The sequence below is a fragment of the Tachysurus vachellii genome, chromosome 3 (assembly GCF_030014155.1).
Source record: "Tachysurus vachellii isolate PV-2020 chromosome 3, HZAU_Pvac_v1, whole genome shotgun sequence".
Lineage (NCBI taxonomy): Eukaryota > Metazoa > Chordata > Actinopteri > Siluriformes > Bagridae > Tachysurus > Tachysurus vachellii.
The window spans coordinates 28,494,783-28,510,370 of record NC_083462.1 but is presented as its reverse complement, the minus strand read 5'-3'; the positions used below and the strand labels follow the sequence as shown (position 1 = coordinate 28,510,370).

At 38.4% G+C, this 15,588-nt stretch overlaps 2 protein-coding genes across 3 annotated transcripts; one reads left to right on the top strand and one right to left on the bottom strand.

Annotated features, from left to right (window-relative positions):
* Nucleotides 1-348: 348 nt before the first annotated feature.
* Nucleotides 349-4,895, bottom strand: psma8 (proteasome 20S subunit alpha 8). Its single transcript, XM_060866610.1, has 7 exons — nucleotides 4,686-4,895; nucleotides 3,458-3,584; nucleotides 3,120-3,244; nucleotides 2,659-2,781; nucleotides 1,892-2,011; nucleotides 1,734-1,796; nucleotides 349-828 (listed from the first exon to the last, which is right to left on the bottom strand). The coding sequence occupies exons 1-7, from the start codon at nucleotides 4,785-4,787 to the stop codon at nucleotides 733-735; spliced, it is 756 nt and encodes a 251-aa protein (XP_060722593.1). The 5' UTR covers nucleotides 4,788-4,895; the 3' UTR covers nucleotides 349-732.
* A 2,667-nt stretch (nucleotides 4,896-7,562) lies between these two features.
* Nucleotides 7,563-15,506, top strand: LOC132842346 (BEN domain-containing protein 5-like). Of its 2 annotated transcripts, XM_060865035.1 has the most exons (8): nucleotides 7,661-7,711; nucleotides 10,954-11,109; nucleotides 12,232-12,341; nucleotides 12,564-12,879; nucleotides 13,030-13,166; nucleotides 13,888-14,101; nucleotides 14,448-14,578; nucleotides 15,096-15,506. In XM_060865035.1, exons 3-8 carry the CDS (start codon nucleotides 12,240-12,242, stop codon nucleotides 15,135-15,137), a joined length of 942 nt encoding a protein of 313 aa, XP_060721018.1. In that variant the 5' UTR covers nucleotides 7,661-7,711; nucleotides 10,954-11,109; nucleotides 12,232-12,239; the 3' UTR covers nucleotides 15,138-15,506. The 2 variants fall into 2 exon arrangements, with proteins under 2 accessions (XP_060721017.1, XP_060721018.1); XM_060865034.1 differs by lacking the exon at nucleotides 10,954-11,109 and having other exon boundaries at nucleotides 7,563-7,711.
* The last annotated feature ends 82 nt before the right edge of the window (nucleotides 15,507-15,588 follow it).

Sequence of the window (15,588 nt, the reverse complement as noted above, 5' to 3'; positions counted from 1 at the left end):
AATTATTGACTACATCTTCATACCAGCTTTAGAGTTCCTTGTCATCTGTGTCCCGGTTTGTTCCACAAGATCAAAGGCAAGCGGAAAGAGGAAGCTCTGGGGTTCCAGCCATCTCCTGAGACATTAAATGTGGGATGACAATGCCAGTTTCTCTCCTATTAATAATAAAGTCTGTGTTCATAAATCCTTAAACAGCGACTTTTAACACTGTTTGATGGACATGTTCTCAAATATCCTCCATGGTCTGTCTATCTATCTATCTATCTATCTATCTATCTATCTATCTATGATTATGCTTTTACATGATATAGTATAAAAATAATTTCAATGCAAGCCACTGATCCACTCTAGAGTATACAAACCACAATACTTTATTTGGGTACATTAGATTGAGCACATCCATAGAAATTCCTCAGCTGTAATATGGAGCTCAGAACGTTTGGTACGTACATAATATCCAATTAAAGTGTAGCTTCAAATTTGAAATAATATAATCTACACAAATATTCTCATTAAAGAGAAAAGAAAGGGATTTCAAACAGCTGTAATGAAAGAGGATTTATTACGTAAATAATCAATCAATCACGTTATTGTAGACGGTGCAACAGAGGATAAGAAATGAGGCCGGGACGAGGCAAACCGAGGACCAAATGCTTGTGCCAATATAAAAAGCAGAAAAACATAAGAATGATTATAGCGTGTTGAAGTTGAGTCTGAGCATGTTTATGAAGACTATGAAGACTTCTTCTGCTTCTTCTTTTCGGCTTCCTCCTCTTTCTCCTTCTCGATTTCGGCAACCAGTGTCTCGATCTCTTTGGACTCTAGGATCTGTTAAATATGGAGAGCAGAAAAATGTTCATAAAGAATATACTGTAAAAGTGAATAAAGTGCGATAACTACTAACAACCCAAGAGAACACTTGGAAGAAATTCTGTCTGCTTTGTAGACATCGTTCTTAGTGAAGAGGCTTGGAGGGAGTGCACTATTAAGATCAGATGTGTTTACTGAAGCAGGACAAGTTAAAGTATTGTGCTGCCCCGTACCTTGCTTTGCTTCCCTAAAAACAACAAGTTCATAAAGTGGAGGCTAACATGTATGGTGTGGTGTGAAATGAAACCCACGCGTATATGATTATCATTCAAGCCCCAGCACCACCAAGCTGCCACCCTCAGGCCTTTAACCCTTTCTCTTCCAGAGGTGCTACTGTACATCGTTGCTGACGATCTGCAGCAACCACAACTTCCTGGGATGTCAATGTACTGTAAATGCTACATTCAATATATGTTTCCTATGTTTTCCAACGTTTTTGCTGATGTTTCAGCTATGAGGCATGCTGTCCTTGCATCACACACTACATTAACTGTGAGGTAAAATCTGCTCGTCCTCTGTGTCTGAGTTGTCCAGCTCTTAACCGGTGTAAAAACCCTAGAGAGATTTGGGTTCTAATGACGAACACAGAGATTCGGGTAAAAAAAGAGATATTAACCTAAAGAGATCCAGAAAGAAAAACCTACAAATGTTACCGAAGATCTTACTTGGATTAAAAAGGGGAGGCTTAGATAAACGTTCAAGTTAACAGCAATGCTCATGAATCCGGTTAGTGATCCAGAGTTTAGTCGTTTAGATGAAGGTACGTTTGTTAGGATTATGTTTTCATATATCGTTTGCTAAAGCAGTTAGAAGAAAAATGTGGAAGTATAAATTTAACCAACAAGAAATCGAGAGCATGTTACCTTCAGAGGCTGGTTTCTCCTGATCACAGCCAACTCAATATTCTTTCCTCCAGTCTGGACAACCTGAGGAACATCGTTCAAAAGGCAATAAACAAAACGAACCAATCTGATAATGTCTGGGGGGGGAAATGTGCCTGTGTTTAGAATGTATTTATTACCTCCAGCAAGGCTTTAATTGCCAGTTTTATAGCGTCGTTGTCGCTAGCAATGGCTTCATCTGTGTAGTTCTTCTCAAGAAACTCGCGCACAGTTTTAGCGCTGCGTCCGATCGCGTTTGCCTAGTAACACAGAAAGAATTGAATGATACTTAACAATTATTACTAAGATCAAACCACAAACCCTCACAGTTTGAACTAATGGTAGCATGGCTGGCTCCCGCAATATGGACGACCTAAATGAGATGTCCATCTCTGACAACTTTCAGGTGTGGTTAAAATCATGACTGTACTGCGGAAAACATTGTGTGTGTGTATGTGTGCGTGTGTGTGGCATCTGCAGGCAAAATGCAGCTCGATCCGCTTTCAGGAAAAATCATAACAGCACTGGGTTGTTTTACACAATCGTTGTCTAAAGCATCAAGGTCAACACTCCTGTTTCTGTGTGTAGATGAAGGAGTTATTTAATTTGGCTTGTGTGTCACTTCGTATTTATAACACAGTACACCAGGATGACCACTTGAGTTCCTAAACATCTGGTGAAAATTTAAAAAGTCAAAGAGGTGAAAGAGGAACATGCTTCAGTTAGAGTGTTTTGTTCATAGGGGTGCCAATAATTATTAAGAAGCGCATCTATTTTGAGACGCCGGCATTGAACCAAATAAAGATTATATGGAAAAATCCCGCACTATGTAGCATGACACTGATTTCCTCTAGCAGCACAATGCAACACACCATCTAATACTTTTATTTATTAGTGTCTCTCTAACCTTCCACGCGTGGTACGTTCCTGAAGGATCGGTCTGATACAGACGTGGAGTCCCGTCATAGTCAAAACCCACAATCAGGGCTGAGATGCCAAACGGCCGCCTTCCATTGCTCTGTGTATAGCGCTGGTGAAAAAGAAAGAGAACAAATTTATTCGAAAAGTTTGGATTGTGTCAGAGAAACAGCCGTTTCCTCTGGTTTAAGCAATAGGACTGTTGGAAATATTACATCTGCATTAATATAATGCTTAACTTATATATGATTATGTTTAAATACACAAACGCATTTAGTAAAGATACTTAACATTCTACATGGACAATAATATTTGTGTGCCACAAAGCCAGAAAATATATATATATACACCGGTGTATTTGTGTGTAAACTTATCTAGAAAGCACAACTTTTTTAATCGTTTGCCTTCTCGTTAGATATGAAAGTTAGTTCAGTATCCAAGACCTGGTACCTGTTTAAGTGTAGCAATGTAACGTGTGATGTATTCTACAGTAACAGGGTCTTCTACTGTAAGTCTGTGACTCTGGCACTCCACTCTTGCTCTGTTAATGACGATCCTTGCATCAGCCGTGAGACCTGGACAAGAACAAACCATGCATAACTGCTTTTCTTGTATTACATTCTCCTTCACACTTCACTTGTTGAAAAAAAAAAAAAAAAATGTTCAGCTTCTTTAATTAAACCCAAGCAATAACAGACATATATTATGTAATAATATAACCTACAACAAACAGGAGATCTGATTACACATGCTGGTTCATGCAAACACAGTGCTTGAAACAAGCGTACCTGCAAAGGCCATGCACACATGCTCATCGAGGGCACAGATCTTCCGAACCGTTCTCTCCTCTTGCAATTTGGCTACAGACTTCTTTTCTACACCCAGAACTACGATGTCTTTGCCCCGGATTCCAACCTGTATGAGGAAACAAAATAAAGGAAACCTTCAAGACAAGCAAGCAAAAACTTTATACGGAAACCGTGTGCCGGACTCAACACATTCACACTGCTAGAAATCACAACTTTTGGATGCGTTCACATCTCAGTGCTGAAACTCTGGTTAGAATCGGCACCTGTATCAGCTTATAAGCCAAAATTCAAAAAAATGCATCAGATGTTACCCTTTAGTGTGACGCGCAGTGATTAAATCCAAATCCTGAAATGTATCACAAAGTGTAGAAACTGATGAACATGAAGAATAAAGAAAAGGTGATGAAATGCAAGCACGCCAGATATGGAAGGATAAAGATACACGTACATGCTTAAACTATAAGCTCATGCAAGTTCTTACATGTTATTCTTACATTTATAGAAACTATATGGCTTAAAGTTTGTAGGCACCTGACAAACATGCCCCTGAACATCCCATTCCAGGTTTATTCCCCCTGCGCTGTTACAATAACCTCCAGCCTTCTTAAAAAACTCTCTCCAGTAGATGTTCGTTCAGCTACAAGAGCATTAGTGAGTTTGATGCTGTAAGACTGAGGAGGTCTGGAGGTCTACAGTATGGGGAAGAAGCTCATATGGTCAGGTGTCTAAACATTTTGATCATGTCTATGCAACCTTATACCATTATAAAAATGATCTGTAGGTGAGTAAAGTGCACCTTTACGTTAGGGCTTGCGCACTTAACATGCCTTTAAAAAAAAAGTATTTTAGCATATCGTTGTGTTTAAAGAATCAGCACATGATTCTAATTTTAATGACAGAACAAGTGACAGAAAGGATTAGGATTAAAGTTGTAATGTCGCCCTCTACAGGCCATGTGTATATTACACACAAACTCGGTGTATCGTCATTTAACAAATAAAATGACATTTTTATATTAATAGCTACGAAGATTATACATAATACTTCACAGTTAAACGTATGAGGAGCTAAATGAGATATAAGGTTTATAATTACGGTAATTAGTCACTCCTGTAACAGGAGTTTGGCCTGTAAGCGAGAACATGCAAGTCACGATTAGCCGAGTCTCATTCAACGGCGCTAACGTTAGCCACATTAGCTCACTTACAGCAGTGGAGCCTTTCTTCACCGCTTCTTGAGCATATTCCACTTGAAAAAGATGACCGTCAGGAGAGAAAACAGTTATAGCTCGATCATATCTAGCGGCCATTTTTTTACTTATCTGTTGTGGGGTTTTTTTGTAAACTAGATCAGAAACGGACCGAAGCGTTAGCTTAGCAGCATACACCAACTTCCACAACCAACGTTTGAGCTAGAAAAATTTCAACGCGCATGCGTGTCACATCTAAAGCGTTGCATTCTGGGAGTCGAGAGGACTGATGCGTCTACGGCGCCGCCATCTTAGTAGAGGCTACGTAACTGTGGGGTACATAGGTTTGTGTAAATTACATAACTGTACACAAAATAAAATGCAGGATTATAACAAGGGGAAATTTTTGCATAAACAAGCAAAATTTGCTTACCACTATACCAGAAGGAGAACTAATCTCAGTAACAATATATTTGCAAAAGTTTTTCTTAAAACACATACAGTGCTTTATAGAGACGATTTCAAGCAAATGAGAAAAACAAATATGATGAAGATGTTGACCAAGCAGTTATTCTCGTGAAACATGACTCGTGTCTACGTCTAGCAGGTGGTGGTGTGTATTCCAAACTTATTCAGCAGAAGTCTGCTGTGTTCAGTCTGTTGCTGTACACTGTTCTGTTTCTGCAACAGCTCAAACCCAGACATCATTCATCACAGGCTTCCAACTTTACAAACACAACATTATCACTCACCTGCTGTCTGCTGTCAGTACACATGGCGGTATATTCAGCTGCACGTGGCGACACTTATTACAATCCACAGTGCATTTATATTAACCTGCCAGACTTAACATGGTGAAGAATACATGTATTCTGGAGGGGGGAAAAAAAGACTCTCTTCTTCTGAGATTATACACGGACAATTGCAAGTTCAGACCGTAATCGATCTTCTTGACTGGAAATAAATTTCAACAGATATCTCTTCGATGAGATTTAAACAATTTGTCTACAAACAATGATTTGGTAGATTAATTCAGTATCTGCTTTATCTTGGTCAACTACAAGATAGATCAGGAGTCTATCCAAAGAACACAAGGCAGGAATACACACTGGCTGGCATGCTAGTTCATCAGCAGACATCATATGTGTCTCACACACACACACACACACACACACACACACACACACACACACACACACACACACACACACACACTTACACTTGCACACTCTTTCACACATAGGGGAAAAGTAAAGTAGACAGTTTACTCTACTAATATGCAAAGTTCTACCCATTAGCAAACAATCAATAATATTAAATGGCAATGTGTGTAAAATATCCAGACTTCTTCCGTTTATGTCTAATTTACTAATTACTGAGCCAAAGATAACTCAGAGTTGTCAGTTTTACTGGAGATCCTCGCAAGTCTGGAAACATGGACAGCAAGGATTCTTGACTACTCTATGACTACCTATTGTTTCTGCTTGTATTATATGTGTATTATATGTATAATATATAGCAGACTCCATTATACTGTGCAATTTGTTACTAATTTATAACACCTTCTCTGGTGATTTGATGAAATGAGGAGTAAGTGATTCTCTGTATAGTGTAACATTAAAAGAAGTGAGAGTAGCAAAAAAGCACTCATTGGGACTATAGGAAGAAACTTTAATTACTAGTAGACAGTTATGGAAGGGGAAATTACATAACTGTCTACTATATGAAACAGTGCAATAATATAACAAGGAAATATATTCTAGTTTTAACATGAAGCCTATTTTGTTCAGTGATTGAGGCTTTTTTTTGTGGCAGTTGCAGCTATCATAGCAATTGTAGACAAGTCACTGTAGCATCAGCTGCAGTCCAATCCCATCTTCATGGTTTCCAAATCCGCAGCCATGCTCTAGAATGTACTGGATAGCCTTCGCTGAAGATTAGAGGTTAGTATAACAGCAAAGAGGGAATGAAATATATTAGATGGTGTTAAACAAATAAATGGTGATGTAATGGTCAGGTGTCACCAAATGTTTGTCAAAATAATGTATATAGTGTATACTTTTACATTTCTAGCATTTAGCAGTCACCCTTATCCAGAGCGACTGACATTATCTGATTTTTTATACAAATGAGCAATTGAGGGTTAAGGGCCTTGCTCAGGGGCCCAACAGTGGCAGCTTGGCGAACGTGGGATTGAACTCACAACCTTCCGATTGGTAGCTCAACACCTTAACCACTAGGTTAAGTATATATAGTATGTATACATGTTTAATCATTTAGCTAAATAATAAGTACATGACATAGATCTGTAATATTTAAATATCTTTTGCCAAAAGAAAAGAGCGTAAACATAATGGTTTGCATGTTAGATGGTGGGAAACAGCTCATGAAAACAATAGACCCATTGCCATTTGTGTGTTTGTATTGATCAGGGAGAGAGATAACCCTTTAAAATGTATTCATAAGGCAAAATACAGCAAAAAAACACAAAAACAAACAAAACAGAAGTTTTATACAGATTTTTTACATCTTAAATATGCTTCCCTGTGTATAAAGTATATCCATATACATTGTATTCAGTCCTTTCCGAAACGTCACTGTTTCAGTTCAGCTGTTTTTCCATGTGAAAAGCTGTTGGCTGCTTTACTCTACCGTACCATTAGGATTAAACGCGACCGTCCATTAGGAACCATCGGGAACCATTACATACCATTAGTGCTCCATTACAGACCATCAGTGTTACATTAGAGGGAAGTGAAAACGCAGCGAGTTTAGTCAGAACACACTGTAAAGACTGAACTATGTGAGCGTAGCGGTGGTAGTGAATGAGATGTGTGTTAGGATGGTGTGTGTGTGTGTGTGTTTAGAAAGCGCAGTTGGACGGATGACTGGGATACAAAGAGCAGAGACTTGTTCCTGCTGCAGCTGCACGCGCTGATGTTCCTCTACTACACTATTTAAGGTTATCAAATCAAACGGAAGATCTGTTTTATTACACTTTAAGATGTCGCGCCGAAAGCAGACAAAGCCGAGTCCTCTGGAAGGTAAGCACAAGGATACTCATTTCACTCACGCTTTAGATTAAACAATGAAGCGGAATGGAGAATAATATAATGGGAAATACTCTATTAGATTTGTAATGCAAACCAACTTCCGGCCAGGACTGACCATTACAAAGAGTCTGACCTGACCATTACAAAGAGTCTGACCTGACCATTATAAAGAGTCTGACCTGACCATTACAAAGAGTCTGACCTGACCATTACAAAGAGTCTGACCTGACCATTACAAAGAGTCTGACCTGACCATTACAAAGAGTCTGACCTGACCATTATAAAGAGTCTGACCTAACCATTACAAAGAGTCTGACCTGACCATTATAAAGAGTCTGATCTGACCATTACAAAGAGTCTGACCTGACCATTATTGAGTCTGACCTGACCATTATAAAGAGTCTGACCTGACCATTACAAAGAGTCTGACCTGACCATTATAAAGAGTCTGACCTGACCATTATAAAGAGTCTGACCTGACCATTGCAGAGTCTTACCTGACCATTACAGAGTCTGACCTGACCATTATAAAAAGTCTGACCTGACCATTATTGAGTCTGACCTGACCATTACAGAGTCTGACCTGACCATTACAAAGAGTCTGACCTGACCATTATAAAAAGTCTGACCTGACCATTATTGAGTCTGACCTGGCCATTACAGAGTCTGACCTGACCATTACAAAGAGTCTGACCTGACCATTGCAGAGTCTGACCTGACCATTACAGAGTCTGACCTGACCATTGCAAAGAGTCTGACCTGACCATTACAGAGTCTGACCTGACCATTACAAAGAGTCTGACCTGACCATTACAAAGAGTCTGACCTGACAATTATAAAGAGTCTGACCTGACCATTATAAAGAGTCTGACCTGACCATTATAGTCTGACCTGGCCATTATAAAGAGTCTGACCTGACCATTATAAAGAGTCTGACCTTACCATTACAGAGTCTGACCTGACCATTATAAAGAGTCTGACCTGACCATTATAAAGAGTCTGACCTCACCATTATAAAGAGTCTGACCTCACCATTATAAAGAGTCTGACCTGTCATTATAAAGAGTCTGACCTGACCATTATAAAGAGTCTGACCTGACCATTATAGTCTGACCTGGCCATTATAATGAGTCTGATCTGACCATTACAAAGAGTCTGACCTGACCATTATAGTCTGACCTGGCCATTATAATGAGTCTGATCTGACCATTACAAAGAGTCTGACCTGACCATTACAAAGAGTCTGACCTGTCATTATAAAGAATCTGACCTGACCATTATAAAGAGTCTGACCTGACCATTATAGTCTGACCTGGCCATTATAATGAGACTGACCTGACCATTATAAAGAGTCTGACCTGACCATTATAAAGAGTCTGACCTGACCATTACAAAGAGTCTGACCTGACCATTATAAAGAGTCTGATCTGACCATTACAAAAAGTCTGACCTGACCATTATAAAGAGTCTGACCTGACCATTATAAAGAGTCTGACCTGACCATTGCAGAGTCTTACCTGACCATTACAGAGTCTGACCTGACCATTATAAAAAGTCTGACCTGACCATTATTGAGTCTGACCTGACCATTACAGAGTCTGACCTGACCATTACAAAGAGTCTGACCTGACCATTGCAGAGTCTGACCTGACCATTACAGAGTCTGACCTGACCATTGCAAAGAGTCTGACCGGACCATTACAGAGTCTGACCTGACCATTACAAAGAGTCTGACCTGACCATTACAAAGAGTCTGACCTGACAATTATAAAGAGTCTGACCTGACCATTATAAAGAGTCTGACCTGACCATTACAAAGAGTCTGACCTGACCATTATAAAGAGTCTGACCTGACCATTACAAAGAGTCTGACCTGACCATTACAAAGAGTCTGACCTGACCATTATAAAGAGTCTGACCTGACCATTATAAAGAGTCTGACCTGACCATTATAGTCTGACCTGGCCATTATAAAGAGTCTGACCTGACCATTATAAAGAGTCTGACCTTACCATTACAGAGTCTGACCTGACCATTATAAAGAGTCTGACCTGACCATTATAAAGAGTCTGACCTCACCATTATAAAGAGTCTGACCTGTCATTATAAAGAGTCTGACCTGACCATTATAAAGAGTCTGACCTGACCATTATAGTCTGACCTGGCCATTATAATGAGTCTGATCTGACCATTACAAAGAGTCTGACCTGACCATTATAGTCTGACCTGGCCATTATAATGAGTCTGATCTGACCATTACAAAGAGTCTGACCTGACCATTACAAAGAGTCTGACCTGTCATTATAAAGAATCTGACCTGACCATTATAAAGAGTCTGACCTGACCATTATAGTCTGACCTGGCCATTATAATGAGTCTGACCTGACCATTATAAAGAGTCTGACCTGACCATTATAAAGAGTTTGACCTGACCATTACAAAGAGTCTGATCTGACCATTACAAATAGTCTGACCTGACCATTGCAGAGTCTGACCTGACCATTATAAAGAGTCTGACCTGACCATTGCAGAGTCTGACCTGACCATTGCAGAGTCTGACCTGACCATTATAAAGAGTCTGACCTGACCATTATAGAGTCTGACCTGACCATTAATGCGTCTGATCTGACCATTAAAGAGTCTGACCTGACCATTAATGAGTCTGATCTGACCATTATAAAGAGTCACCTGACCATTACAAAGAGTCTGACCTGACCATTAATGAGAGTCTTACTATCACATGTGCGTGTTTAAAAAATGGTTCTTTTTTATTTTCTCAAAAAGTTTTAGTTATGTACCTTTTGAACTTACAGTATATAGGATAAGCAAAGCAAACAGACTGCTAGAGGTTGGTGAATTTAAGTGTCAACTTTAAATAAATAAATAAATAAAAAATAAGGTCGTCACTTCGTATAACTTTTATTCAGAAAACACTTAATTACCCTAAAAATCTGTGGTGTTCTTTAAATGTTTAAAAACTTTTCGAGCTTGTGAACATGACAGCAGATGTTTTGGAGACAAAAAGTAATTTGTGATTTTATACAAGGGAACATTACATAACATGCATAATAGTCCAGCAAAATCAATAAATGTCTCATTAATTCATCTTTAGTGCTATCAGTAATAGATAGTACCAATTGTGGAATGCTGGAATATAACATGGATGAAGTGTTCTGGATGAAACCTGTCTCTGGGCACCATTTATACACTGATTCACACCATTCTCTGTCTAGAATAGCCAGTCCAACTAGCATGTTCTTGGGAGGGTGGAGGAAACCTGGAGATCCCAGAGGAATTGGAGAACATGTACAAACAACAAATGATTTCTCTGGTTTCCACCAACCTTCCATATGAGCTCAGGATCAAACCTGTGAGCCTGGAGCTGTAAGGTGGCAACATGCATGCAAGACGCTTATCCTATTACACGATCCTGGAAATGCTAGATATGTGATATTTAAGCATAATAGTACATCTCAAATGTAAATTATTATGCAGTATTGTCTGTTTCTGTTCACTGGTCAATTTTTTGCACCAGACATCAGTATGTTAAATCTGATGGTCATGTTTATGATTATACTTGCAGGTCCACGATCAAGAGACTAACCACTGACTCTATGTGTTAGTTATTACTGCCTGAACTGATCTTACATGTCAGTGCAATGTCAGTGTTGCTTTTCTCCGAAATAATTGTTTGTCTGATTAGCTGCTCTTACGTCATTATAATAACACATCAAATCGACAATGCATTAGAAAGCAGGAAAACCTCTAATGGTCTCCATCTCCATTAAGGCTTTTCGATCACGATGCCCGCTAATGGTTCTTACTGACATCCATTAGATTGTTGCCATTAGGACATTGTTCCACTATTTTCTAGTATGGCTAATGGTGGTTTCACCCAATTGTTGTGTTGCATTAGTCTAGTTTCCATTAGAAAGGTGCTTTTTTCCCTCATCAGGATATAGAATATGGCTCATTCTTTTGTCTTTTATGTATGATAAGATCACCAGGTGTAATTCAATGAGCTGTTCTGTCAGGTTCTTATATTTTCCTCCATTTTATTAAATATAGCCAATTTTTAAAACGTTGGTCTGCTATGATTTGTACCGTGTTTGTAAACACACTTCTTTGTTTGGGTGATGTGAGAGGGCTGGGGCATAACAGACATTTGGTCAAGAATTTGATTCACACAAGGAAATCACACTTAGCTAGCACTGTTTTTGACATCTTTAAGAAGGCTGTTTGCTAACCTGGCTACTTACCCAATTGGATCTTTGCAGGAAAAGAGCTGAAAGAATTAGTAAGTAAAATAAAAACAAGCATTTTCCTCATCAGTTAGGTGCATTATACATATTTATTTTTTAAAAACGTCTACATAAGTTTTTTAATTTGACCCAACAGCACTTTGGCAGTTTGTCAGAGTAAAGCCACAGGAAAATATATAATAAGGGTGTGCATGTTTGTGAGTATGCAATTTTTTTAAACCATCCAATTTGGAACTGTGTGTATTTAAGATCATGAAATGGACCTCGAAATTTCAAAACTTCCAACTCCATACATGGAAAGTGAGGAGGAAGAAAGATTACTGCCAGATGACTGCGAGTATTACAGTGAAAGCTCTGAGGTAAAACCTTTGGACGATCATAATACCGATCGGTTATTACATGTATATTATACATTTTAAATTAATTTGAATTTTTGGATTTATCAGCAGATCTTCTGGAAATATTTGTTACTATGTCTAACTTTGAATTCCTTGAATAATAAAAAAACATGCTGAATTTAAAATAGAGAGGAAATGTTCCATCAAATGAAATGGAGTTTATTGTTCTCTTGTGTTCCACAGAGAGAGAAAAAGAGCACAGTAGAGTCACAGAAAATCTCTCTGCTGGATCTCATGAAGAAACAGATCACTGTGAAGAGACAAAGGGATTTCTTGGACAGTGATGACGAGTCTGTTGTTTCATATAAACTTTACCAGGAACTTCAGGATAGTTACGTAACGCTGAAAAAACGTTTCAGAGAGAAGGACTTTATTATTGCGGAAAAAGACTCAGCAATCAGAAAGCTGAGTGAAAAGTGCAGAAGGATGACGGTGGAGCTGGATAAAATCAGACAACTGAATATTTGCCTTCAAGAACAACTTTTTTTAAAAGAAGAAGGTTTGAAAGTCTTCTTTTTTTTCTTGATCATCTGTCAGTCTGTTTGTGCAATATACGTACAAATGGACTAATCACAGTTAGATTTAACTATATTTTTTACTAATAATTGTAAAATATATATAAATGTCATATAATTTTATATTGTCACAGGGCCACAGCCTCAACACACAATTCACACAGAAAACACAGAATGTTTGTATGAGCCCTATGAAAAGGTATTGGTTCCCAAAGTGAAGGAACTTAAAGAACCCCCACCTGAGGATCTCACAGAGAACGAGTTTGGGATGGTAAGCTGTCATTCCAAGTATTTTTTAGCTGCTATCATTCATGTGTGGCAGTCCTGGAAAACCCATCATATGTCACTGTGATTGAATTCTGATGATCAGTCTTACAAGCTCAGCCAGATGAAGCTTGACAGATGAACACTGGAAAAGCATCTCCTGATCTTGACTGGTGTTGTACCGAAGATCTGTTTTCCTATGATTTTCAATAAGGTTCACAAAAAGGCGAATACAGAAGACAGAAAAAAAAAAGTGGGCTGAGAAACCCGAGCTACCCCTTTTATCCATCAATCTAGTGAGAAACAGTGAGCAGGAGAGAGGTAGAGGAGTTAAACCCAATGTGGTTTTCTGCTGTTGTAGCCCATCTTCCTTTTAATGTACCTTTCTTATCAGATCAAACCAGTCTGGCCATTTTCTTCTGACCTCTTTCATCAATGAGCCGATTCCAGAAACAGCTGATTCTAAAATACAAATATAATATTTTCTCCACACTGATGTTTGAGGTGAACATTCTCAGAAGCTTTTTGCTATTTGTATGAATGACAGATGTTCCTATTTAAGTAGTCATTAGTATAAAGTTAGTTATGAAGCTAAATTTCACCATGTGACAGGTTTTTCCTAAGCCACCACACACACTATATGCCTGAAATACCTCTGTTAAATAACTGTACTGTACTGAAAAGGGCATTACATTTTAACTCAAATACTTTAATTAACTTTGTTAAAGGTGGCCTTTGGACATGGGGTGCATTTGGAAAAGCAGAAATGGAAGGCCATTCAAAGAATGGATTCTCATTCTAAGTTTTGTAAGTCATTGGCTGTTGCCATTTGGGGCCTTGAGACGCTAAAGGAGAGGAGTGTGACCGGGTCCAGATCAAATGCCATCAAAGGGTCGGTGGCAAAGCCTCCATTATCACCGGAGAAAGTTGGTGTCATTAGAGGTAGATACATGCTACCTTATTATATTAAATTTTAATTCATATTTTATTTGTCACACACACACAGTGAGAGATGTAGTGAAATGCTATTATAAAGTAATATCTATATTTGGTGGATCTTTAATAAAACAGGATTTTCAGGTATAATCTAGAGCATGTTCTCTTTCGTGTGAATGGAAATCCACCAGTGAGCGAGGCTAAATAAATCTATAACATGCGCACTGCTCTGAATAACTTATTCACCGTGCCACATTGAATACTTACCTCCTGTTAACTTTGTAAACATATGGCTTTAGTGTTTCACCTTCTAAGGATGAATTTAATATTTGTATTGATTTTCTTGAAAAAGAGTGCCTGAAGGAACGACTCCAGCAGCGTGGCTATCAGAAGGAGGAAGTCGATGGGCAGCTGCGATTGGTTCGACGTTTTCTCTCTGAGAAAATTTGCGACATCAAAAGGAAAGTCAGTATAAATTTAGAGGTGAGATTTGTTTAGTGCTATATTGTGTTCCTCTTAGGGATGCATTGACTAAACGATACATGAGACTGATCCTGCACTGAAGACCTCATAGCAACAGGGCCAACTTTTGTCCAAATTATGAAAACCATGTCAGGGACGGTAGACTGTTTATTGCAGCAGGCATAATTTTATCACTATACCTTGTGTTATATTCATTCTTTGGCCCTTTGGTAATGTTCGGGGCAGTTTCACTCAGGGTAATTTGTTTAACAAAATGTACTATAATAAAGAACTGGTGGCACAAATCTAGAAAAACTTTGAAATGGAACAATATTTCAATTACTGTTTATTGTTTTAAACTTATATTTTAAATTTTAAATATATCAGTGGATGAGATTTAAAAATTTGATCCACTACAGATCCAGAGTGTCACACCAGTTTTGGGTCCAATGCCAGTGTTCAGTTTTGCATTAGTACATTCCTAGATCCTAGTTGATCATGTCCAAAGGCCTGTTGTTCACCTGCTTTATTGTTCCAGGGTAACAGCCCCTCGACCAGTTCACAAGTTTCTCAGACCTGAAGATTCACCACACATCAATACCAGGTGCTACAAGATCGTGACTACAAAGGACTGTGAATGACTGCCGTGTAGAAAAATGCCCTCCATTAATATTTTAATTAATTAATCTAATCTACTTTTTATTTGCTATTATGGAACAGTTCTGTATAATCCACAGTTATTATTAAATGTCATGTTATTAAATCAAAAGGCTTTTGAATTCTCAAGCCTGATTGGTCATCAGATGTTGATTCATTTTGTATAACAGCAGAGCCATCAGTAATACATATCATTTAATATCAGTTGAGGGATAAGGGATTCTGGTGAACCTGGGGTTCAATCTCACAACCTTCTTGTCCAATCAATAGGCCAAGACCTTAAAGACTAAGCTACCACTTATCATAGGTTTATATTAATCTTTTCTGTATTAATAAATAATAAATACACAACTGAATCACAATTCAGTTCACAA

Coding starts and splice junctions, on each gene's coding strand:
- psma8 (XM_060866610.1), bottom strand. CDS start 4,787: ATGGCCGCTAGATATGATCGAGCTATAACTGTTTTCTCTCCTGACGGT. Junction 3,245..3,457: donor TGTGTGCATGGCCTTTGCAG/GTACGCTTGTTT, acceptor GTTCTTGTCCAG/GTCTCACGGCTGATGCAAGG. Junction 829..1,733: donor GGAGAAACCAGCCTCTGAAG/GTAACATGCTCT, acceptor CATATTTAACAG/ATCCTAGAGTCCAAAGAGAT.
- LOC132842346 (XM_060865034.1), top strand. CDS start 7,672: ATGTCGCGCCGAAAGCAGACAAAGCCGAGTCCTCTGGAAG. Junction 12,342..12,563: donor ATTACAGTGAAAGCTCTGAG/GTAAAACCTTTG, acceptor TGTGTTCCACAG/AGAGAGAAAAAGAGCACAGT. Junction 14,102..14,447: donor GAAAGTTGGTGTCATTAGAG/GTAGATACATGC, acceptor TTCTTGAAAAAG/AGTGCCTGAAGGAACGACTC.